Raw genomic sequence first — 26807 nt, 5'->3', positions numbered from 1 at the left:
TACATTTAAGTGACTGACACAACTGCAGAGGAGGAGGGAAACAGTGACAATTAGTTCTGCGTGATATCTACACTGAGTTTCTGTGACTCTCTACTAATCACAGTAAATTATTATTAATGAACTGAATATGTCAATCAAATTACTAATTTAGTGAAGACTCTGCAGTACTTCTCTTCCAGGAATCTCAGCTACCCCACCTGCCTCCAGTGAGCCCCTCACCCAGCAGAAACCAGCTGTGGGCATTTATTCTGTGGGAAGTGTTCAGGACTAACAGTGCAGGCAGTGCTTACACAGGCTATTAAACAAGGCATTCTTCTGGCAGCAGTCTCAAGGCCTGTGTAAGAACCAGGACCAAGCCCTTCTCCCTGGAATTAATATAAGTTCCATCACTAGAAGCAGGAGAAATCACATTTTTATGTTCCCTGAAAAATCAGTAACTGTATTTTTATTTGCTCATTGCTTTCACATCTACAAGGTGACGCTTTTGAAATGCCCATGAAGTCTTAGGCTGCCAAAATGTAATAGATGATCTCAGAGGATACTGTTAAATTACAATACAAACTTGTGGAATGGGTAAAATGCACTAGAAAATCATATTATTTGTATTCGACTATGCAAAAAATCCCCAATCTATTACAAAAATCAACAGTCCAATAATCACATTTGTAAGTGTGAAAGCTCGAGATGTAACAAACATGAAGTCTCATCTTCAAGCATGAACTCACTTCTGAGAAGACAGCTTGTCTTTTTAATCAGCAGCATAAAAATCCAGCTGTCCCATAAAATTAATTTCTACGGGTAAAAATCAGGAGTAGGACACAGCAGGCTTAGGTCTGGTTCTGTCCCCCATTCCTGCTTCCCATGTGAAACATTTGCCTAAAATAAAACAGTGATCTAGGCATAATTACATTGGTTTGCAGTCCTGTAAAAGCTTTTTACACAAACAAAAGTAGTGGAAGTTCCATTTTAAACAATTCAGTAAGTTGGTTTCCAGTCATGCATGAAGGTTTTTTAAATCTGTTTACTGTTTTTAAGTAAATCTGTGTGGTCTTGCAGAGGAAAATTGTTCAAAGACATCTCATCCCAACGTAAGCTCACTGTTTATTCCAGCCCAGGATCTGTTAACAGGAAAAGGACAAAACAGATTCAGAGGGTCCTTCTGTTGAGGCAGCCCCTGGTGTGGGCTCCTGTCCTCCCCCAGAGGAGGTATCCCATCTCCACTCACTGGATAATCTGTGTAAAACCCTAATTCTCCAGACAAACGTGTCTGCTAAATGCCTTCTTTGAGGCTCTGAGCCATATGGTTGGGATTACAGCATTTAAATAGTTTTTCCAAGTGAATACAAGGATGAAGCACAGAATAGTGGAGGGAAGTATGTCCACAATTGCATTTATAAAGGGATTTCAGGATTTTTAAGGCCCGTGTTCTGCACCACTGGAGCCAGTGTGAGCTTGGCACCTTGAAGCAAGTGCAAGTTATATTTACAAGCCATTCACACTTTTTTCACCACACTATAAAAAGATCTAAGTACAAAGGAGAACAAGGGGCCGTGTTGTTAATGCTGGTGCAATAAAAGCACATTTCTATCTTTAGGATAAAGACAACAGAGCACAGCCCCACATCACCACTGCCACTATGCCCATCCTCTGGGAGCACAACAAATCAAATCAGTGGATCCCCAACAGCCAGGGACACCTCTGGGAGACACCATGTAATACTTCCGCTTGTTTCATGTTTTTCTAACACTGTTTTATAACATACAGGAAAAGGAGGCTTTGAACAGAACCCATCCAGGACAAACAGCAACCACATGGCCTCAAAACCTGTTTCAAATAATGCCTCAGTAGTTCTAGTTTCAAGTACAAAGATAGACATAACAACAAAGAGCATCAACTTCCCTCTTTCCCGGGCCTGGTTAATTTTCCCTTTTCCATCTGTGAGTATGACCTAATGATACAGACTTTATTTGTATTTAATTTTGAGATCTGTAGAGGAGAAGTACCATATACAAGCTGGGTCTATGTTGTTTTTCTTAGCTGTACATACTTGGCCAGGCTTTCCTTCCCTCCACACCATTATTTACACTCCAGAGCACCGACTCCAGTGCGATGCATTATCCATGTTATGGCTGTTTATAGAGTAGAAGTGGTCTCTGTAACATGTCTGTTTTTCATGTCTTAAACCAATAAAACTTTTACATTGGGCTTATCAAAACCATTCTGTGTAGATCTAAGACTGTTGTGACTGAAATCAGTAATAAAACTTCTCTTGATGCCCCATGGAACAGAGCTAAGGCAACACTGAGCTCTCTTAATAAATTCCGCTCCGGTAAAAGTTTTATTTAAAAAATGTGGTTAACCCAAAGCTTTTAAAGAAGATTAATGTGGACTTATAAAAAATGTCTGATTTTATTATTAGTAGTAATTCATACAGTTTGTCCTGAAGTTTTCCTTTTCAGCTTCAGTTTGAACCATATGTTCAGGAAGTTCAACTGAAAAGCGATCCTTCAGCAATATTATTTTTTTCTAATTAACAATAACCACAGAGGTATTTTAGAGAAACCTACAGAGTCCCTCAGAAGGTTGTAGAGTGGGATAGATTAAAACAGGATTTTGTCAATTTTATGAAAAATTCACTGAAGCACAAATGGGTCAACTTCAGAGGAGTCCTTCCTTTCCTGTTCTACCAAACAAAGGATTCTGAGTGCAGCAAATCTTAGTTTCCAGAGGATTCTTTTATGAAAGGCCTTGAAGGACTCTGGGATCCATCAGTGCCCCACTGGCCTCACTGGGACTGAGCACAGGCACAGCAGTGCAGCCGTGGGGATCCCCAGACTCTGATCCACCACCCCAGTGGGTCAAAGCCAGTCAGAGGTGATGGATGTCAAGCACAAAGCTCAAGGAGAAGCTGGAAGCTCGGTGCCAGACTGGGTTCATACAGACTGGATGGGGATTTAGGAATAAACACAGCTGTGGGCTCAGCCAAACGCTCTGTGTGTGCAAACAAAACACAAGAGGCACAAAGATAAATGCTGCACTCAAATGAAAATGAGTAAAAAGCACAAGTCAGAGCGAGGTTCATAAAAATACCTTTGGGCCAAATTTCACATTCCTAGTCCTTGTACACATGATGTAACTGATGGCATCAGGAACATTTTTTTTTCTGGATTTCAAACATGGTTTCTCTTAAATTCCCTTTCTCAGTGACAGCAGATGAGGGGATGCTGGGTGCAGAACCCCTGCACTGAGGGCTCCTGGAGACTTCTCGTTACAGCACAGCTCACACAAACTGTTTTTGCTGGCTGTTTTTAAGAACAAAGATCATTGTTCAGCTCAACAGAACAATCCCATCAAAGTGGCAACACAATGTTGTGCTGCTGTTTTCACTGGGGTCCCTGTCAAGTTGCATCAGTTGAAATGCTGAGAGGTTTCATTTCCCTGACCTGTCACACTGCTCGCTGTGCCCCGGAGCTGCCAGTCAAGCTGTGCTGCTTCTGCTGAGATGCTGTTTGTGCTTTGCTGGGTTTGCTGGTGGTGCCAGCCCTGACATTCAATTTTCCTGTTTTCTGACCAGCACAAACTCACTGCTGTCACTGCATGTGCAGCTGTCCTCACACTCTTCCCCCTTTTGCTCCTGAGACCTCTCTATGTCGTACTTGGAAATCAGCAGCAGCCTGGGTAAAAAAGGATGTGGCAATTGGCTTTTCCAGGGGTACAAGCTGCTCCTTGGCTGTGCCTGCTGGTTTATCTGGGATAACTGGCCCTGGAAGTCACTCTGGACAACTCCACCTTGATGCAGCTGCAATGCTTCTCTCCATGGGCACCCATATTCCTGAGGGCTTCAGCCATGACCCAGAGAGCTTCCAGAGTAAGATCCACAGGGAAAGAAGGTGTGGAAAGGAAACCCTTCCCTAGCTGATCTGTGAACCTCTGCACATACTAGTATAAAAGAGCAAAGGCTCCAGTTTTGCACAATCACTTTGCAGAGGAAAACCACGTATTAAAAATAAAGAATCACCTTCATTTTCACAGTCCATTGTAGAAAGAGGGTTTATTAATCCTGCTAACTTCCCTGTAAACATTAAATAACCTCCAATATGTTTAGCATATCTCCATTTTTTAATTTGGCATGTTGCTGCCTGACCCCCTACTGGAGGCACAGTCCCTGGTCAGCAGCACTAATCTGCCCTCCCTGCAGACAAAGGTAATATTTACCTCTGCCTGCATTTTGACACATGCCAAACAACGAGCTTGAGCTCTTGGGATCAGATTTATTTATCCTCTAATTTTCCCACAGCATTTCAAAACCCACTTGGGCTTGAATGATCCTGCAGCCATTTGCATTTATCATTTGACACATGTCAGATCAAACAACTCTGTGAAATATCAAACAGTCCTTTAGCATTTTTATTTTGTGTAGTTTATTGAATCTCTGGGACAACATTCCACAAAAAGCAGCATGGAAGTTCCTAATCTCACCAGGCCCCAGTCAGAGGTTGCTTGTTGCACTGAGAGGCTGGATACAGGGGAAAAAGGGAAAATGTTCTTTATTGTAGAACTGTGTTGCTTTTCACACCTCTTGTGAGAAGCAACACAATAAGCCAAGGAAACAACCTCGACCCCTAAGTGTTTATAAATCAGCATTTACTGAGTGAGCAGCACATAACAAATGGATTGAAAGAGACCCAGCAAGGAAAAGCAGTCTGTACCATTGTGTGATTACCTTCTGATGCAGGTACTGGCAATTCTGTGGTGGAAGTGTTACCATCCTGCTGCATCCAGAACCTTCTAGTGTAAGTGCTTCTGGAATTCTTACCTGGAAAAGTCCTGCAGTTGCCCTGGCAGGGAGGAGAACACCGTGTGCCATGAAAAGCCTGGTTAATTAAAAAACAGACCTAGGAAGGGTCAGGCTGGACCTTTCAAACATCACTCAGATTTGAAGTGCAGGATTTTAACTTGCCTCTAGAATTTCCAGTTTCCAGTGTAGAAAGCAGCTGGATTTCCCCCCAGATATTGCCAAATCCAAACAGTTCACACTGGCTCTGTCCTTTCTTAATGCTGGAATCCCAGTTCCCAGAAGGATTCTGTGTCAAGCTGAATACTTTCTTTTCCAAGGGCTGGGGCAGCAGGGATCCCTTTTAGAAGGATTCCTCTGGATACTGTACCATGACTGAACAGTGTAGAGGCATTTGGACAGCAGAGAAAGGTTCTGCATTCAAGAGATTTTAACTTTCAAAGTGCTTAAGAGACACATGGAACTGAAATGCATCAGAATACAAAATAACCAAGCTCATGTGAACATTCAGTTTGCAGGTTACCTGTATGACAAGCTGTTATTCCTGACTCTTGCCTTATGAGGCCTCTTCACCCAGGAGGGTCTCATGGAGTTTTTTCCTAAGAGTTGCTCTTTGCTTCTTTGGAACCATCATATTCTTGTCTTCTCCATGTGAGTGAAGCCTGGGCCTCTCTGCAGGACTCTTGGAGCAGCTGATGACATGGTGGTTGCTTCCCTTCTTTTAATTTGCATGATAAAAATCTGTCAGCAAATTGCACCTGAAGGGGTGAGGATGGCAGCTCAGGGGCCTGACTGGCCCCAGCTGAGGCCTTGGCCAAACTTCCTCAAGCCATGACTGAGGCTTCTCTTGGACTGGGGCAGTGGGATGCCACAGACTGAAGGACTCAGCAGTGCTTGGTATGGCCAAGGCACTCCATGTGGAGCCCTCAGAGGGCAGTTCTACAAGAATGCCTCAAGCCACAATCAGAGTTTAACATTACAGTGCCCATCGACCTGCAGCTGAAGAATGTTAGAACTTCTTGAGCTTTAACGTTTTACTTCTTGGCTCAATTTGAATTAAATTTTAATTTGAGAACTTGGCAAACCGAACAATTTGCTAAGTCTTGTATAACACAAGGATGGCCAGGCAGTCTCACTGCAAAATCCTGCAGCAGTGTTTGTGTTATCACAGCTGATTTCTCAGGCACTGGGATACAGAGTTCTCACAGCTCTGGTTTTAAAATGGATCGTATGAAACTGGTAGGCACGCTGGCTTGGAACAAAAATGCAACTGTAAAGTACAAGTATCACAAGGGGAGGAAGGCATTAAAGGCCATGCAGGAAATGTGAACAGATCTCTGTAACTGTGTCGTGCAAGCCCACACAAGGCACAGGGAGTCCTTGAACCCTGTGCATCTACATTTTACACCAAGGCAGTGTGATTGTTTGTTCCCTTTCCAGACTCCCTACACCCCTCGTGCTAAGTCTTGCTACCAGTTCAGCCAGAGAAATCGAGGCCAGTTTGAGGATAATGATATAAATAGCAGGAAGTTTATGGAAACTTTGCTGAAGTTGTTTGTGTTGAGCTGCAAAGAGGTAAAAGTGCTGGTGCAGTGCCAGCCAACCCTGCACATCTGTCCCTGTATAACCTGTACCTTTGCTCTCCATTTGGAGTCTCTGGACTTCATTTTTACACACTAATTGCATATTAAAATAGAGATATTAAGATTTATGAATACTTACTGGTTACAACACACTGGTTTCCAATTGCTTTTTCCCACTCTTGTCTTTTCAGCTGACAGATTTTATTGTGCCCCTGAGTTGGGAGCTCTGACACCCCACTATGTCAGAATCATTTTCTTGCTTGTTTTACTCTTTTTGTCATGGTGTTTCTTCATTTTATTCCCATCAACTTTCATTGTCTTTAATTATGTCCCTGAACTTGTAAAGCTCCTAACAATGGGTACTTTGGAAAGGGTAACAACTGCTTTTCCATGAACTACAAGGCAGGAAGTGCATTGTTTCTTTAAAAAAAATACCAGATGTTTTTCAGGGCTGACTACTAAGATTTAGGGGAAAAAAAAAAAAGCTAGAAACTATTATTTTCCAAATAACCCAAGTGTAATTTGGTTATTGTGTGACTCCTGTTTGCATTTAACTGGGAATTGCAGCCTAGGCCAATACTAAATAAGAAATTTCTCTCAAGCTAAGTGTGTAAAGTCCATCCATGTGAATATTGACTCCACAGGCTCAAGTCCATCTGAGTGAATCATGTTATTCCTTGTGCTGTTCCTGCCAGTCCAAATACTGGCACTGGGGTACCTGCAACTGGTTGTCTTGTATTCTCTAACTGGAACAAATGAATATTCCTTGTCCCTGTGTGCAAGGATTATTGACAGAAAATACCCAGTGCTTCACATTAAAGTGACTGCATTTTATTTCTCATTAAAATGTATATTTTAAATGATAACAGGACATTTTCAACATGGACAGTACATTAAGAAGAAATTACCCGCATCACGCATGCCTGGAAATTTGCCTGCTGTTCCCAGCTCCCATGCCTCTGGATCACAAGCTGTTCATGATGGAGCGATACTCTCTCTGGTGCTCCACAAGCTTCAAAAATACTTCGTATTTCTTGTCATAAAATCTATGTAAGAAAGTTAATGTCAGCAAAGCCTGTGATTGGAAGATTTAAATCCCCTGCAATATACATGTTTACTTGCTTCTCTTAGCATTAAAGATGCTTTGACTCTTTGCTAGGTACAGCTGCTGCTGGGGTCAGAGCCCTCCCTGTGCACTGCTGAGTTTCCACCCAAGCTGTGATTTCCAGCTGCGAGTCCACCTTTCATTTCCCTACAGCCAGCTTGGCTTCTCAGACAGTTTTCCCCAGAGTTCTCTGTTGTGAGAGTGAGGAGACACCGGAGCTTCACAGAATTCATTCAGGTGGCAAAAATCCTTCAAAATCACCGAGTCCAACCATTCCCCCAGCACTGCCAAGGCTGCCACTGCCCCGTGTCCCCAAGTGCCACTTCCACAGGGATTTCAAATCCCTTCAGGGACGGGCACTGCCCTGGGCAGCTGTGCCAGGGCTGGACAACCCTTTCCATGAAGAAGTTTTCCCAAATATCCAATCTAAACTTTTCTTGGCACAGCTTGAGGCCGTTTCCTCTTGTCCTGTCTCTTGTTATTTGGGAGCACAGCCCGACCCCCCGGCTGTCCCCTGCTGTCAGGGAGTTGTGCAAAGCCACAAGGCTTCCCCTGAGCCCCCTTTTCTCCAGGCTGAGCCCCTTCCCAGCTCCCTCAGCCGCTCGGGGTGCTGCAGCCCTTCCCCTGGGCAGGCTGGGGCCCTCAGAGCAGTCCCGTGCAGCGGGGCCCAGGAGCGGGCACAGGCCCCGCCATGTCCCCTCAGCCCGGGCCCGCCGCCAGGGGGAGCCCGCGCGCCGCCGCCTGTGGAATCCGGAGCCCGAGAAAGTGTAACGCGAATTACCCTTAAAGTACAATGTAATGGAAGATAATCCTCAGAAACTGATAGAAATCATCCTTTTAAATATCATATTAATAATCCTTAAAATATAATGTGAATAATCAAGCTTTAAAAATTAATATAAATAATCATTAGAAATACAATATGAACAGTTCTTATAAAATATAATATACTGTGATTCTTAAAGTATCTGTATGCTAAACATTACTGCAGTCGAGCAGGGCTGTAAAATGACACCCCCCAACCTCATCTCCAGACCCCAACTTTATCTCCCTTGAACTCTCCCAGTGGAACACAGCAGGGCCAGCGTTACCTTTTATGCTCGTGGTTGGGCTGCACAACTTTTCCAATTTTCCCCATTTTCGCCATGGCCTCCTAGGAAAAGACAAACACCAACTGGAAAAGCCTGTTTTGATTTAAAATACTTTTTGACAAGAACAAGATGTTTCAAAACCAATCGGAACATTAGTGATGTATTTTGTTTCGGCTGAACAGGCCAGATGGCAGCAAATATGTTCAATCCCATTATAAAGTAGTCAAGAGAACAAAGCTCTGCAGACCCTCAGTAACCAAAGTCTGCTCCTCTCTCTCACTGGGAGTCCCAGGCAGAACAGAGTTATCTTTTATTATTTACTCTAACCAAAGGAAATGTTAAACACTGCATCCCTGGAGGGGAAGGTTCCCAAATAAAATGATACTGTACTTGAGATCCTGTATCATATTCTGAAAGTATCAGTTCCCTGCAGTGAGGGAGGACTCGAGGGTGCTCCACAAGCTGAAGGTAACCTGGGAATGTCTGTCCTGCAGCTCACAGCTGTCCTCACATTTCAGCACAAAGGTGCAAGAGGGAAACTCTGATCCTGTTCTGCTTTTGGCCAAAATAAAGTCAAAGCCCACAGAATCCCCTGCAGAAGGAGTCTCTGGGACAGCCATGTGTGGAAGGGAGAGGGATGAGTAATTTGCTTCCTTTCCTGATCTCTGTGAGATTCTGATTTTCCGTGGATTCTCCCAAGCAATCCCACTGGAAAGAGAATCACCGAAGTTAAGAGGCCTGAGCTCTCAGGATACAGTGGAGGCAGCAGACACTCAGTGATTTCACAAGGACAATCAAAGCAACAGCTTTTAGATGTTAAAAACATTAAAGGTCAGGACTCAAGAGTCAGTGTGTGACAAAATCTAAGAATTTCTAAGCAGGACCCTGAACCTGTTTTAATGCAGTGCCTAAGAATGAGGATGACCCTGCAGAACCCTGTGCTGCTGCTGGAACCTTCCAGTCAGCTACAGCTGGATTTTTGAAAGGTTTGGATGATTTTACAGGCTGGAATACCTGCCCTAGTGAAATCTGTGCTTTCCACTTACCCAGCACTTGACAGAGGATCTCACAGAACTTCACAGCGTGGATGAGCAATGTCAGTGCAGTGTCACTGTCCCAGGACAGGCTCCACCAAAGGCAGAAGCATTGCCAGGTGTGCACTCAGGACTGCACTCTGCTGAGGGTGCTGATACAGCAGCAGGGAATATTTCTGTGCTCTAATATGCCCATTCTCCTTCATACAGTGATTGTACTTTGATTCCCCAAGAAACACCCTTGAAATAACACTTGCAGAGAGATAGTGTGTTCTTTTCCCTGGGACATGTGAGCCTGCTGGCACTGAGACTCTGCACAGCAGCCAGATTAAACTACTGCCATGGAAAGGCTGATATCCTTCCCAGTAAGAGAAATGGGCATTTTATTTCCTGGCCTTTAACAGGTGACACTGACAATGCTCAAGCATTGTCCCTGTTTACAATAGACAGTCCCTTACACAGCCATCTGGATTTACAGACTATCCAAAAAATGAATGAACACACAGCAAAAAAAAAGAGGCAACTCAAAGTAGAAGCCAATTCCCTCTGGTACAATGGTTACTGATTTTCCATTGTGCCTTAGGGAAAACAAAGCCCCCTGAAACACTCTCTCACGAATGAAAGAGTCACCTTCTTTTCTGCTCCCTGCTTTACCCCTCCTTTTGAACTGCCCTGGAGACACTGCATGAAAATAAACACATAACATCTGAAGTGTCTCAACTGGCAAATCCATTTTTTAACACAGGTGCAACAAAAATGAAAAGGAGGGCCAGACTTTGCATTCCCCTGCCTGTGCACACTCAGGACAGGACACAGCTCCATTCCCAGGCTATGTTCTGCCTCTGACATGGGTTCCCCACGCCCTCGTGTTCTGCTTTACTCTTACAGCTTCCAGAAAATGCTGCTTCTCTTCTGCTGGACCCCCATCATCCACCCTGAGCTAAGGAGGAAGACTTCTGAGTTTATCAGTTTTTCAGTTTATCAGCTAAAATACTTTGGTGTTTTTAAATCTACTGAAAACACACAGACCTTTGAGAATCCACAGCATTAAAGTCTCACAGCAACTACCATGGTTCTGTGGAATAGCATGGCAAAAAAATACACAGCCAGCAATTTTCAACAACTCACCCATTCTGAGTTGCTCAAAATATCCTAAATTAATTCTCTCTCTCAAGTCACATTTTAGTTGTGTGTTTTTCTGTGTTTAAAGTCAGTTTGGTCATTGTTAGCTTGAACAAAAAACTTTACTCCCAGAGGAGAGTCCTTTCAACAATTTTCTGGGGACAAAGAGGAACAGAACATTGAAAATATGAATTTATAATGAAATGGAAAACAAAGGAACATTAGAATTGCATTACTGAATCGGATCAACCTTGTGCACTGCTCTGTCTCCAACAAAGCCTTAAATATAGCAAAGTGATAATACTGCCGTTCAGAAATAGTTTGTTTGAGGGTTGACATCCAAATCCATAATTCCAGTCACCAAGGATTTCACAATCTTAATTTGAATGACGCTCTATCTTCTTTGTTTGCCAGTCTAGACAGCACAATGAATACAGTGATTTAAAACACAATGAATTCTCTCTTAAAACAAAATATTTTGTAAAATTGCTTTTTAATCATTTCTTTTCTCTCTTTCCATAAAGGCTACGCTATAAATAAACCCTGAAAGTTCGCATTTGATCATCGTTTCTAAAGGCTGGGCAAGAGGCAAGTGAAGGGTTTACACAGAAAAAAAGAGAGGCACTGTGGAGCAGAAATAAAGGGATGCATTCATGATTTCTAACCTTTTGTTGGAGTGTCAGCGCTGAGACAGATACAAGCCAGTAAACACTCTGCTCTCCATGGAGAGACCCAGCCCAGCGGGGTTATCCCTGCCTGGGAAGGGACAGGGAACCAAACTCTCCGAGGCCCACCAAGATCTCAGGACGAGGTGCCATTTTGCTGCTGGGAAGGTCAGTAGCCACTCAAATCCACTCAGTCCTGGTGGCTGAATTCCACTCTCCAGCATCATCTGGGGCTGGGGATCCAACACTTGCCCAGCTGAGGAATCCAGGGCAGCCCCAACAGGCAGTGGATCTCCAAGGGAAACCCTACTGGAAACCCAGGGAAAATCCTATGTCCTAGGGAAGCCCAACTTTGACACAGCATCTTAAAGCTGGAAATTTCAATCATTGTCCCCTTAATAATGGGAAGGAAAAGGTTTTTAACCCTGTGTGGGAGGAGGCAGCAGGAGAAGCCCATCAGCCTGGCACAGGAGCCACAGGAGGTGCACACAGGGAATAGCTTCAGGCTGGGAGACCAATCCTCTCTGATTCTTTGCCCTCGGGGTCCTCCAAGAGCTGCCTCACAAAACCCTGCACATCGCACAGGATGAGCCCACATCCCTTGGGACTGCACAGGGAGGCCAGTGAAGCCCACTTGTGGATGGAATCACAAAATCACAGAATCAACTAGGCTGGAACAGACCTTGGAGATCATCAAGCCCAACCTAGAATAGTCCCCAAGTCTGATTTTCAGCTGTGACTCAAGGACTGATAAGACTGAGTATTACTGAAAATTAATGGGACGTGAGCCTTAAAGTACACAGCAAATGAGAAATCAGATTTAGGGACACCAGCCTTAGTTTAGAAAGTCACAAAATCCCAATTGGGCTTTTTCTTTATTTTGAGACTTTAAAAATTGTATCCGAAGTTAAATGGTAAGGCATCCAAGCACAAATGTAACTTCCAGCTGTGTTGTCACCACTCAGTCATTTTGGTAATCCCAAGAAATGCTAGGACTTTAACCTAAGGTAACTATTAACAACAAAACAACCACAGATCATTTCAAGTTCTCCTGCACCATTTCAGTGGCTGAAAGCATGTGGCTGCACAAAGCAGCCAAACCGGGGGATCTGATGCTCACACTCAGGCCAGTCTCATCTCTCCAGTGTTTCTGTTTAGTTTTCCTGTCACAGATCCAGCAGCAAGAGGAAAATAATGTAAAAGTTGCCCCATTCACAAGAGGCTGAAATGTAGGAACATTCTTACCACCAGATCTGTCCTGATTTCAGGATTCAGCAGGTGTTAACCTTCAAACTATCAGAGTTTCCTTACCCTTCTAGTCCTCACAACAAATCAAACAAATAATGTTCTATGTAATAATTTTAATTGTTCTGCAGCAGTGAAGAACCTCACTCTCACTCATCTCTATTCCACACACACAAACTCAGCTAACAGATGTCTTTAGCATCATTTTAAGAAGTTCAGTGAAGGATATATTTGGATTTGAGGGGCATAAATAGATTTCTTGAAATGCTGATGTTGAAGAAATACTTTTAAACTTCTATAAGAATTTTAAGCAATGCTGCTATTTCCTCCTAGGCTTTTATTTAGGGATTGCTTTGGAGATGCAAAATTCATCTTATCTGTGTTTACAGGAGTTACATGAATGTGTTTCTGCAGAACATTACTTTTTAGTGGTATATGACTGCATGAAGAAAGCATGTGATGGACCATATACAATATTTTTCTAGTGGTTTCCCCCCCCCCTTAAATTGGTTTGAGTTATAGGGGCAGATTTTGGCAGCATGCACAAAGCCCAGAATCTGTAACTCAATTCCCTGTGGGTTTCTAGATGGAGCGAGCCAAGTTTTAAAACACATTATGGATAAATATTAGAGCTGAGCAAAAAATTCACACCTAAGACCAAAGTGTGAAAATTTGGCTTTGATTCATTTAGTGAAAAGGTGGAAAATTTCACACAAGTTAGCATTTTCCTTTTGCTCCGATCCAACATCGATTTCTGTGTCTGTATCAAACCTCAGAGAGAGAGAGAGAGAGAGAGGAAGAGTTTTGTCTGTCTGTGCACATGAGATACAGAGGAAGAGGGAGAAGAGGATGGAAGGATGGAGGGCTGGCAAGCAGGACACCAGCTCAGGACTTGAGTCTGTCTTCCAGGAAAAGTCACTGGCCTTTGGCATCTCCCTGTCCATGTGTTCAGTAACAGCACTGGCCCTCCTTAGAGGAATATTTTATGCATTTGTTTGTTACACTGAGGCAGCTCAAAAGAAGCCCAACATTATTCTACCCTTCAACCACCCAACTTGAGTTGACAGAGGCCAACTGGATGGATCCTGAGCACTGAGACAAGGTGCATTTCTGGTTCCAGCACTGAATTAGATTCCAGAAAGTTTCAAGAGATTTCTGGAGTTATCTGGGACATATAATTTATCCTTTTAATTTTCAGTTACCTCTCTCTGCAGTGGGCTGTGCCATTTCCCCAGTTTGGTTTGGCTGGGGCACAGAGTTTGTGTGTCCCCAGTTCTGCACTGTGGGTGCCACACGGAGCTCCCAGCCCTCCTGCACCTTCCCCATCCCACTGAAGCATGGATCACCCCACCTGTCCTGCACCACCAGAGAAGATTATCACTCCTCAGTACCAGAGCAAATGGAAAACAGCTCTCACAGCACCACAGACAAACACAGATAAGGCCACAGGATCACTTCTGCCTCCAGAGCACTGACTTTGCCTCTCCCTCAATGTCTCCACAGTGCAGCCAGGCTGTGGTCACCCAGTTTGGTGTCCCAGAGCCCAGCCAGGCTGGCCAGCCACAGGCACAGCCCGAAGAGGAGCAGCAGTGGCAGGGCAGCTGCTGGAAGGGTGCCTTTCCATGCCAGCCATGATATTAATGACTTATTCCACAGCCCAAATTTAGAATGGGATGAGGGTCAGCTCTGATTGCCACATCATCTATCACTGGAAACTATGTTTGAGTCTAAGCTCCAGCCACTCTGCTACTAAATATAGGTTGGGTAGTTGTTGATTTGAGTCTGCACTCCCCCAAGTTGCCTCCAACTAGCAAATAATTAAGCAGTTTTCTTTGTGAGGGCTCTGCTGCTGGCACCTCTTTGTGCTTGGACACAAACCTGACAGCTTAGCAGGGGTTTCAGCTTCCCTGGGCAATGGAAGGAGCCCAAGTGCTCAGCTCCTGTTTCAGCTTCACAGACTGCTGGCACTGGGTGCCATGAATCAAGTCTGTGGGCACCACCCAAGCAGTCTGGGGCAGGGTTTAGCTGCTCTTCCCCTGACATGAGCCTGTGCAGCTTCTCCATGAAGGGACTGTTCCCTTCAGTGGCTGTATGTGAAGGTCCCAGCCATGCCATGGTGCTGATGCCACAGCTGGAACAGGCTCCTGACTCCAGCACCAAGTGACACTGGCAGCACATCTCCCTCACCCCCTTCTGAGGTGGAATAAATTTAACCATGCACAGCATCGCTGTTAAAATAAACTAAGAAGTTCTATCCATTGAAACCACAAAAAAAGACATTGATTTAACACAGTTTTTAGGCTTGGAAATATGATGCTGACATAGGCAGCTGTGTTTAACAGAACACAAGCTCAACTGGGAGTCAGGAGAGCAAATTCCTCCACCAGCTCCTGATGCTGGGCACTGCCCAATCCACCCTCTCCCTACTCATACTTCCTGGAGATGGAGCAAACAAATCCAGGGAATGTTCCTCTGCATAACCTGCAACACATTTCTTTTCTTCTCTGGCTCCCTCCTCACCCTCTGCTTGCAGCCATCTGTCCCAATGCTTCTACCCTCAGTTTTAGGAGATAAAGCCTTTGGGGCAGGTGTGTGATTCCACATGGACATAGGCACCAAGCACTGAGCTGGACACAAAGCAATCCCTCCCTTGAGGGTGGGCAGGCCCTGGCACAGGGTGTCCAGAGAAGCTGTGGCTGCCCCTGCCTCCCTGGAAGTGTCCAAGGCCAGCTGAAACAGGGCTTGGAGCAATCTGGGAAAGTGGGAGATGTCCCTGCCCAAACCATTCCACGATTCTGATTTAGACCAGGAAGGGTAAAACAGAGACTCTGAAGACCCAGCCCAGGGGACCCTGACACTCAGCTGGGCATTCCACTCAGTATTTAGCTGAGCTGCATGACTTCCTCCAAGGTGCAAAACTCAGATTTATTTGGCTGATTTCTTTCAACATCCATAATGAACATTCAGCTTTCCTCACATTTAGTCACCAAGTTCAGACTTTTATTTGCCATCTGGCAACAGACTGGGCTTTACTGGGGGGAGGGGATAGGAAAGGAGCTTTTTTTTTTTTTTTTTTTTTGCATCTGTATTTGCTTTATGAGCTATGGCTAAGGCATCATTTACACATGGGGAACTGGATCAAGTTCTCACAATTCATTCCATATGTTCGCTTTTGCTGTCAAAACATTTTTTCAATCTAATTAATCCACACACGTCTCTCTGTTCATTTTCCCACTTTGGGCAGTTTCAGCATTTTTGGGGTACCTAGCTGGGATTGTCATAAAACCAACTTCTGCCTATACTTTGCTTTAGGGTTACTCCATCAAGAAAGAAAAACTATTTGCAATATTTCGCTCTTCTTCATCTATTTATTCTTTCCCTCTTTCCAACACTGGCTGAGGAGACTTGATTTTCCTTCCTTTCCTTTCCTTTCCTTTCCTTTCCTTTCCTTTCCTTTCCTTTCCTTTCCTTTCCTTGCCTTTCCTTTCCTTTCCTTTCCCCCTCATCTTTCAAATATATTCTTTGCCATCCTCCACTGTCTACCTGAGGTTAATGAGGAAAATCCCTGCTGTGAGTTTTGATTTGTGATATTTTTTAACTGGTTCATCTGATGTGTGGTTTACTATTAAAAGAAAAAAAAAACCCTGTACCTCAGAAATATGCTTACATTTTACCCAATCTGGACTGCATTTGGGAAATTACCCTGGACAGGGGCTCATAAAAAACAAGAGACCTTTAGAAAAAGTATTTCACTACTGTAAGCCAGTAGAAGGTTGAGATGTTAAAACAGAGAGTAAAACTGCATTAAAATATAGAGAAAGCCTTTTAGTATCCTTACAGATATCCCATGTCCAGCAAAAATAAAATATAATTTAAGAGATACAGAGATATCCAACAAGTGGTGAACAGAGAATAAATCCTAGAAGAAAAAATAGAAATCTTTTGGGAGTTTAGCACAGCACAGAGAAGGCAGCCGTCCATGGCACAAGGCATTTGCTTTCCTTGCCATGATTGCTACAGACAAGGGGTCAGCCACCTTTTCCAGCACACTGCTCCAGAAAGTATTTTTCTCTCCCAAATTAAAGGCTAGCAGCGACTGAACTGAGTGAAGCTGAAGCAAAGCACACTCATCATTGCAGGGGGTTGGACTAGATGACCTTTAAAGGTCTGTTCCAACCCAAACTATTCTATGATTCTGTGATCAGCTGATGATACTGTCCTGTTTTGTTTAAAACTGAGCATCCTTTCTTCTCCAGATCTGAAAATCAGCCAGGAATAAGAAGCTATTGCTCTCATTTGTCTTCTGCCACTAGAACTGTCCTCCAAGAGTGCTCTTTCTAACAAAAGAAAAAAAAAAAAAGCACTTTAAATGCTGGATACATATTGCTAAACAATTTTATTTTGGGAAGGATTCCTTAAGAACCTGGGAAGCCTGGACTGAGGATGGGATGGCCAGTGAGTTGCCAAATGTGCTCTAATAGCAGCAAGGGAGAAGCTCACACTGAGCTGTGGAATTCCCATGGACACAGAACTGAGAGAGTTTCATAGGAGGAAACTGCCAAAGTCACACCAGAATAGGTGTTCTGCTCCCCTTGCTCCTAAAAACTTTGGCTTGTATCTCTTTGGAGACCACTGGGAAATGGCAAATACAGTTCCCTTTAGCACTAAAACTTCTCTGTCAGCAGGAATCTCTTTATGTGCACAATGTCTGTGTACTGCAATCACATTTATTGCACAGAAAACCTGTAGGCACCAATTTGAACAAATTAACAAATTAATTTGGAATAAACTATTCTTACTGGCAAATGTCAGGTTACCCTCATCACCACCCTGGCTGAAGTTTCTCTATACAAAACCAAACCCAAGAACTATTTATTCACACCTGCCCCAGAGCCAGAAAGAGCCTTTGATTACAGTAATATTCAATAACCTCTGTTACTGAGCAAATCCAAACCTGTCACCCAGCACTGCCAGCAGGAGTTTTAAAGGTATCTCAGGCATCTTTTCCCTTAGCAGATGTTCTAAGAAAGCATTTGTATTCATTTTCTATTTGAAAATGAATTTGAAAAGCATTTCTATTCATCACTGCCAGCAGGAGTTTTAAAGGTATCTCAGGCATCTTTTCCCTTAGCAGATGTTCTAAGAAAGCATTTGTATTCATTTGGCAAATAGAAAAAGAGCACATTTTATAATTGCCCGTGCCCAAAACAAAGGCTGGTTCTGTCTGCAAGCACCCCAGTTGGAATTAGAAGTGCATTTGCTGTGGGAGTGAGGCACCAGTGGCACCAGAGCTGGGCTGGTCACAGCCTGAGATCCAACCCAGCACCATCCTGAAAGCTGAGATCCCACAGAGAAGAGCACCCAGGACAGTCTCCACCTTCCCAAGTTTTGGCCATGTGGGAAGCCTGGGGTTTAGAAGCTCTGGGGTTTGTAAGAGCTGGTTTATAAGCTCTCCTTTTTATCTGCAGGAAAGGCAAACAACACCAAATCCTTCCAGAGGGATGTTCTCAGCTTATAACACCAGCCAGACACCATTCCAACTTCTACTTTGCTATCTCATCCTATTTTCCCAGCTTTTTAAGAAGTCCCCAGTGAGCTGCACCTTGTGGCTCCTGCTTCCAAGCAAGCTTTGCCCCTTCAGCCACTTCAGTGAGAAATTCCTAACGCACTGCTCCTGAAGTGCTTATGGGGGAAAGCTCTTCCCAGCACACCTTCCATGACTGTACTCACTGGATTCATTGGCTCCTGAATTTTAAGCCACACAAGCCCTGAGATCAGCTCAGCTGGTCAGAACATGGTGCTGATAATGCCAAAGGTGTGAGTTTGATCCCCATTTGGGGGCCCTTCACTTAAGAGATGGACTTGATCATCCCTGTGGGTCCATCCAACTCAGAATATTCTGTGATCCTGTGAAGCCTCCTGCACCTCAGTTCCTCACATATTCCATGGGAATCACTAACACCACAAGATAATACCAAACACTCAGGAGGAAAATCTGGCCAATGGGGGACACAACTGAAGAAAAACCACTTTGTGCTTCACCATTCAGCTGATCCTAAGAACTGAGCCAATTCCTGCTGCTGAAGATCTGTCCTTTTATTTAAAGACAGCAAGCTGGGAAAAGAGATGAATAGCAGAGGCCCAAATGGTTCATGGAGCTTTTCACTGGTAGGTCACCGAGCAGAACCTCAGTGAGTGTTGGGAGCTATGGTGGGCTGCCAGCTTTTTATCATGCCCTCTGCAAAGGGGATTTACTAGTTTCAAATTAATTTCTATTGTATGCAGTGTTCCCAACATGAGATGCTCCGTTATCACAGCTCAGCCACTGATAACCCTTTGCAAAGCCCCACAGGAGAAACTGCTGCCACCACCTGAGAGCTTCCTTTTAAAATCACACTTGGAGAAGTGTCCTGACTGTGAAGTGACGCTGGAGGAGCTCAAAGAGCCTTCCCCAGTCGTGGGTGGGGGCAGAGCCCTGCCAGGAGAGTGGCAGTGCGGCTGCACATTCTGCTCCTGACTGGAGCAGGACTGGGGAGAGGCAGAGCCCAGCCCTGTCCTTTGCTCCCCACGGTGGCTGCTCCAGGAGGGAGGTGAGTGTGTGCTGGCCTGTTCTCTGAGAAAGTACTTTCTGAAAGGAAAAAAAAAAACAACAAAAAAACAAACAGAACGGAAGAAGCAAAAATGAACAACTCTATCATTATCTGATGTGCTGAGATCTCGGCAGAGATCAGCTCAAAGATCCATATTGTTTACAGCAGCTGATGAGTCTCACAAGTGCTGAAGCTGTGCTCTCGCTTAAAGTGCTAACATATTTACAGTTTTCAGTCCTGTCCTTAGCACTTATCTGTCATTTCAAGATGAATGCTCCTTTTGTACAGCCTAATCACTTGCACGAACACTCCACCAGCTCAAAATCCCAGATTTGCTTTGCTTTTCCATTAGTAGCAATTCCGTACTTTGGAAATTGCTTCATGCAGTAAACCTGAAAAAAAAACAACTAGTTTTTGTTCAAAGTTATTTCTTTGGCTGTGATGAGTCTAGAAGGGAGGGAAAGATATTAAATTACTTTTATCTGATGCAAGTCTGAATTTTACTGCACACCTTTCTAAACACACTTATCCATTGTTCTGCTCTGGCTTGGTTATTCACATTGGAATAATTAGTGAAGATCTATATAACATCAGAGAGCATCAGCAACATATCTAACTAAACCCTTGATAAGAAGCCATTTTTTCATGCTTAACAATCTTTTCTCTATTTGTAATATTTCAAACATTTGGTAGGATCCCATCCTACCCCCTCCTCTCCCAACAAACAGTAGGAGCATGTGCAATTAAAAGCTGTCAGTCATTCTGGTTTTACAGGAATAAAGGAATGTGGGTCATTCTACAACTCAGTAACTTAATTTAGAAAAATGCAACCCAGGCATGCAAGAAAAAGGATATAGTTCTAAGGAGGAGGTCTTACCCTGCTGGATGTTTCACATTACTCTCATTGGGTTACTGGCCTGTCACAAATCAGTTTCAGATGCACCTCAGAAAATGCTCAGCAAGGCAAGATGCATCTGTTGTTTCTGCTAATCCTGGTCCCACTGCAGTCAAAAAAAGGCAACATCTGATTTTCAGAAGTCTCCAGAAATGTCTACAACTGCAGTTTAGAAGGGTTCATACCTGAGCAAGAAGAGCACCTCAGTTATGTGTTGGGCACAGCATTAGACACCTAAAGCTTCAGCCTGGGAATGAAAATGCTGACCTGGAATTAGCTTTTGCTGTTCCTAAGAAATTGCCAATCCAAACCCTGAGTGAATTTGTGCTTTAAAGGATGTGGTCTCCCATTCCTTCCCAAATATTCTCTAAAAACAAGAATTCTGCATATGAAGTGCATTTTTGTGCAGATGTGCAACACAATCTCTAAATGTTCTGAATGCTGTAAATACTAAAACTTGATACAAACATCAGAGTTGTAACCATGCCACAGTATATAATCCATCTTCCATATTATATACATAGCAAAGACTTTAAAGTAAAAAGATGTTCCAGTTATGTGTAAGTGTGTTGTCAATCTACAGCCTTTCCATTCTGACTTATTTTAACCCATCAGAGGAACACCTTTAGCATCATCATAGATTTTCTTTACACTTTTTGTTCTATCACTTTAATACAACAATAAAGCCCACCTCTGAGGTATGTAAACATCACTAAATCTCCTTCACAAGTCAGGAGGAAGAAGAACAAACTTACACAACTTGGCCAAAGTCACAGACAAAGTCAGTGGCTGAGGTGGGAATAAAGTCTATGTACTCTGCCTCTCAAGTTAGGTTACACAGACTGTTTTTTCATTGCAACATTCTGCTTTTATTTATACTCAGAAGAACATGGTGCTGCAGTAGTTTGTGTCAATTTGAACTAGCACAGAGTGCCTCCCATTAGCAGGCTGTTAATAACAACTACTTTGGCAAACACCAAATTTTCCTGTGTCCTTAGGAAACACTAAACTACATTTTACAGGCTATTTGTTTGATCTGGAGAGCCAGGCAACTCACTCCTTATCTCCAGGACATGAAACAAGTCTGGGATTTGAGGTGTTCAGCAGTTCTGGACATCCATATCTGCTCATACTTAAGGAATTACAATAGGAGCAGGGATGCTGATAAACCAAGAAAAGCCCTTTTTCCTTAACCCTTCCTGGTAATGCTGCAGAAAAATCCACCATGGCTGGAACAGGAGCAAAAACCTCTCCAGCAATAAATCCTTCTGCTGTGTTGCATCTATCCATGGGAGAGGCACAATCCAAAGAATGGCAAATACCATTATTTGGAGAAATTTAGTTACAAAACATATTTAAAAAGGGAGCATAGGAGGAAAATTGGGAAGGGAGGCAGGAAGGCAGTGGAATGACACTGGAGTGAGAGATGCTGTGTAATTAGCCACTAGAGGGAACAAGAGTCATGCTCTTAATTAAGGTGCAGCCTCTTTTAGCAGGGGGGCCTGAGGGTTATCCTTGCCCAGGGAAGCTGTATGGGGAGGGGCTGAAGCCATTCCCTGTAAACTTCGGAGTAGGACAAAGCTTTCCTGCCCTTTGTCTGTGTTTCATCCTCCCCTTTCAAGTCTCTATAGGCCTTGGCATAAGCAGGGAATAAGACTTGAAGAACTCATTCACCTTTCACATCTCCTACCTGCAATTAACTATTTTTTGCACCTGCTTAAAATATTTAAACAAAAACCTGGGATCAGAAGAGATGAGACAAAGGAGAGAATGAAAAATAAGAAAAATGGTAAAAGAGACAAAGCTGTATTTTGCAGACAGGGTACACTTTTGTGTTGGCTCTTTTGAAGAATGGAAGAAAAATCACATTCACATCATTGCAAATGGTGTGAAAAATGCGGAGTGATGCTCTGCTGACATCAGTAGACTGAGACAGTGGTTGGGAGGGATGGGAAGGACCTGCACCCCCTCTTGCCTGCTGACCTGACTGGAGCTGCATGAGAAAAATGATTGAGGTGAAAAGGAGAAGCCCCTCTTTTCCTCTGTTGCTGCTGCTGAAGGACACAGACGGGTACACTTTTGTGTTGGCTCTTTTGAAGAAGGGAAGAAAAATCACATTCACATCATTGCAAATGGTGTGAAAAATGCGGAGTGATGCTCTGCTGACATCAGTAGACTGAGACAGTGGTTGGGAGGGATGGGAAGGACCTGCACCCCCTCTTGCATGCTGACCTGACTGGACCTGCAGGGAAAAATGACTGAAGTGAAAAGGTGAAGCCCCTCTTTTGCTCTGTGGCTGCTGAAGGACACAGACCTATTCAACAGCACAGCAAGGACTGAATCACAGACAAACAGTCTTTTTATTACCATAAAAATGACAAATAAGTAACAGTTATAGCCTGTAAACACAAGACTCAAATTAAATAGAGTTCTAAGTGGTACAGTGTAAGTGGAAGCAGGATCCCACTCCTACTAAAGCCAGCTCAGCCTAAAGAGTATCAGATGTTACCCGGGCCTTAGAAGGCCTGGGACATAAACTATGTGTGTAAGAGAAAAAGAAGTCAAATGACTCATGACAGAGTTTGTTTTAATATAAATGACTTCTTCTGGCTCTCTGCTTTTAAAGCCTTGCCATGTTCAGATCCTGAACAGCTAACCTGGGCAGCTGGCTCCCTCAGCCCTGTCCTTCAGTTTGTGTATAAAATGCTGGCATTTACAAACTCCTATTCCTCTGGCTGAGGAAGGACAGTTTATTTTAGCACTGTGATCAGTGCCATCATAAATCTCCCCTCTTCCAGTCCAAGAACACTGGCACAGCCCAGTCACTGTTCATATGCTGTGCCCATAAAACAGAGGGCACTGCCACGAGGCTTTACTGAAGTCCTGCAAGCCTTGAGAGGGGTCCTGAGGTGAGGGATCAGCACTGACTGAGCCACAAACCATCCCTGACTCTTTGACAGGGGTAAGGGAATTAGATGCGGAAAGAGCTGGGATGAAGGAGGAGGAGAGGAGAAGAGAGGACCAAGAGATGGGAAAAAAGTGAAAGTTACTAAACGAAAGAGAGGCACAAATTAGAGGCAAAAGTACAAGATGAAAGAATAAACAATTTCAGAGTGGGAACAGAGAGAAGGAGATGGTGGCTATCGGGGATTTAATGCTGAAAGAGAAAAGCCCCAGTCTTATCTTTATTCTCTTTCCATGCTTGATTCTCCTCTGGGATGAGTGGAACGTCCATGTCCAGAAAGCCACACATTTGGCATTTGGTGTCTTATGGCAAATGTGCTGAATATCTACAGGGACAAAGTTACACAAAGCAAATAAAAAAGTGAATCTTGCTTAGTCTCCCTTTCATGCAATGCAAGAATCATCCCTTAGATGGGACTATTGCAAAATTAAATGACCTTACAACCACAACCAGTAAATAATGAGTAATGTGCTTGTATGCTCAAAGCTTTTATGCCAACCAGCCCAGGAACGTGAGGAGAGCTCATCACAAAAAGGCCCCATTTATCAGAAGGGCTTCACACAGCTTAGCATCTTTAGGGTCATTACTCACCTCCCACACCTAAGCTAAGTGCCAGCTCCCAACCAAGAGTCTAACACACATCCCATTTATCTGCTGGAAGACACATGAGCTGCTTCCCTCAGTCTGGTCTAAAGATACAGCATCTAATACCCAAACTACTTAAAGTTAACAGAAATGGGTAATTTCACAACAACATGGACAAAACCACCAGTTTTCTCTATGGGAAAATTAGGTAAAAATTAAGACATTTTGAAAGCAAAAGGAGTCTGCAGGCTACAAGACTCAGCAGTATTTTGCTGAATACATTCAAGGTGTTTGTGCTACAGGGCTGGGCAATGAAGGCACCTTTCAAAGGTGATGTGTTATCATCATCCACCCCATGGTTTTGGGAAGGAGAGGTTGGGATGGACAATGGCACAGCCCTCCCATATAGGCTTGTCATGCAGAGACTCTTCAAAGGGAAAACCATTGATTAGAAATTGGTTTATTTTCCAGAGAGGGGTCCCTGTGCTTCCCAAGCTCCCAAAGAATTGACGTGGTCAGATCTAACCATCCCTCATTAGTGAGGAGTCCATTGCCACATCACTTTTCTCTGTTCCTTACCCAAAAACTGTGCTCCCCCCAGAGCTCCCACACCCACACTCCTCCCAAAATCCTCTACCTGGCAAAGGACTCTCTGGAAGCTGCGTGGCAAACAGCAGCTGACAGCAGGTGCTCACACAAACAGGCCCTGCATGGGTCAGGAGGTATTTCTGTACTGAGGGTTAGTGATGCTCAGAGGAATGCAGCTCCCAGGAATGCTACACATTGAGAACATGCCCCATAAATCATTCCTAAGACAACAACCCAACTCGCTTTTGCTGTGCACTTATAAGGCACAGCAAGAAATAGGCACAGCAGTTCTCCCTGGTTGTGCTCTTCCAATGTTTTTCAAGCCTCATCTGGAGAAATATCTTTGTGCAAAAATCTGCAAGTCAGGCTTTTCCATGCCCACTGGTGGTCAGCCTTTCTGCCTTTATTTGCCTCAAGAGTGACAATTATGGTCTTGCTACTCATTACGTGGACACGTGTCCAAGTAAAAACAAAACAGAGCCACAAAGGAATTTCATATGGATTCTCTTTATCCCACTACCCAACTTTAAAATGTGCCACAGAAATTTTAAGCACAGGACATGTAAAAAGTTGTATCAAAACAAGAAGGAAAGGGTTGAGAATGGTTGTTATATGTCTTTATCTAAGAAACCAAGGAAACAAGAACATATGATTGAGCAAAGAAAAGAGAATTGGATTCCAATTCTGAGGAAAGACAACACCTTAAAAAAGCAGCTGCATTCTAATAGATGTTATGGGATCTCTCCTTCACCATTTCAGATCTGTGATTATATTAAAGGGAATAAAGAAAAATGTCTTTATTGTTAACACAATAAAATGTATTGAACACTCTGAGACAGTAAACAGCCTTGTTAAACTATACAGAGAGAGAAAATGTTAAGAAACAAATCCCTCTAGAAACCTTAGGAGCAAGGATAACAACATATGTAAAACATAAAACTTTTTCAAATATAGGGTAGCAAAAGTATGTCCTAGTGGTCTGAACTAGTGGTACCAAATCCCACAACTGAGTGATCATAATGTCCTTCAGTGTGAAAGACATTCAAGCATTTCAGACAGTGCTGTGACTCCACATGCTCGTGCTTGGCCACGGAACAGTCTGATCCCTGTGCTGACATAGCAAGAGTGCAAATCCCAGATGGAAAATTAATCTCACAATGTAGCCAGATTGAGTTTCCAATTCTCCAGTGCCTAACTTGAAGGTTGTTCTGCTCAGCTACTGAAGAGGTGAGGGCAGAGAGACTTTAACTTGTTTGACATCCCAAACATCATTTAAGCAAGACATGCTCTGAAAAGGACCTTCTTGGCTACTGACAGTTACAAAAGATCCATGGTCCCTCCTTTGTCCTCATCCTTCCTATAAAATATTGCTATCACACTTTTCCCTGCTTAAATGGCCTGGACAGAAGGGGAGTCCAAGGTCCAAATGACTTCAGCTGTGTCTCTGAGCACATGGATAAAATTGGTCCTTAAAATAGAAAGGGGAAGGATCACAGTACACTTTTAAGAAAGTATCTATCTACAATAAAGACACATTTATGGTTTCCTCATATTTATGGTTTTCTTCAAGAAAAGACAGGGTCAGCAAGCTGAAAAAACTGTAAGGTTGTGATATTATTAAACTTCTACAAGCTGATCTTAATCTTATTCTTCTTGAAAAAAAAAATCAACTAATTGTATGTCTCCTTTCACAAACTCCACTGTAGTCATTTCATGGTTTGTTACAAAAATATGCAGCAGCAGAAGCTGCACTATTCCAGGCAGCATTTTTTCTCCTACTTGCCAGGTCCTGGGCTTACTGACAGATGAGAAAAACACCATTGGTTTAAAAAGACTCTCAACTTGCGCAGATTAACAAAACACTACATCTTATTCTTTGCCAGCATCAGCTGATGTGAGCTTCTAAAAAGCTGAAAGACACGACAATGTAAGTGTTAATCCTACAGACAGAGGAGGTTATGTTCACATACATGTGGTTGTTTCTAACACAGTAGTTCAGGGTGTTAAAGAACCAGAACTTGGGAGAAGTCAGTGGAGCTGTGCCACTGTGCAAAGCCAACTACATTTCCAGCACAAAGACAGATAAAATAGATTTCTTTTGTCATGCTTCCCTCCAAGAGGTCTTCATTACCTTTTCAGTCCATCCTCGTAAATGTGAAAAATAGGTAATAAAATCTTTATCACCAGTCTCAGCCAGAATTAATAAACAGGGAAGTCACATTGATATTCAAACACATGGTGCCCCATCTCCAACCACCAGTGCCCAAATGAAAGACCATGGTTTATTTCATTAGTGTGGTATTTCATGCTTATTTCTGCTTTCAGAGCAGCAACAAGGCCACACCCCTAAGTACTGGACTGCTGAGGTTGCTGCCTCCAGTGTTAGAAGAGCTGTGCCAAACACTCAGCTAGTGTAAATGGGCAGTTCTGTTATAGCTGATATATCACACGGACTCACTGCAGCTGCCTTGCCCTGTCATTAAAGAGTTACTGAGAAATTCCAAATCTGAACATTTGTGTCCTGCGTGACATTTCAAATGCAGC

At 43.5% G+C, this 26807-nt stretch overlaps 1 protein-coding gene and 1 pseudogene across 13 annotated transcripts in view; one reads left to right on the top strand and one right to left on the bottom strand.

Annotated features, from left to right (window-relative positions):
* The first annotated feature begins 3994 nt into the window (after positions 1-3994).
* On the top strand, positions 3995-5630 carry LOC120503353 (annotated as a pseudogene).
* A 1557-nt stretch (positions 5631-7187) lies between these two features.
* The window catches only part of FGGY (FGGY carbohydrate kinase domain containing), a 127765-nt gene continuing 108145 nt past the window's right edge, over positions 7188-26807 (bottom strand). For 11 of the 13 annotated variants that reach the window (XM_039711504.1, XM_039711498.1, XM_039711499.1 and 8 more), the window contains 2 exons: positions 8575-8636; positions 7188-7424 (listed from right to left, as the gene is read on the bottom strand). In XM_039711504.1, coding sequence (XP_039567438.1) covers positions 7343-7424; positions 8575-8636 — 144 coding nt within the window. In that variant the 3' untranslated portion in view covers positions 7188-7342. Of the gene's footprint in view, positions 7425-8574; positions 8637-19393; positions 19623-23205; positions 23416-26807 lie in introns of those variants that run through there. The other 2 variants (XM_039711501.1, XM_039711500.1) reach the window with 2 other exon arrangements.

This window comes from Passer montanus, unplaced genomic scaffold (genome assembly GCF_014805655.1).
Source record: "Passer montanus isolate IOZ18808 unplaced genomic scaffold, ASM1480565v1 scaffold25, whole genome shotgun sequence".
NCBI lineage: Eukaryota > Metazoa > Chordata > Aves > Passeriformes > Passeridae > Passer > Passer montanus.
This window is presented reverse-complemented; position numbering and strand designations above follow the sequence as displayed.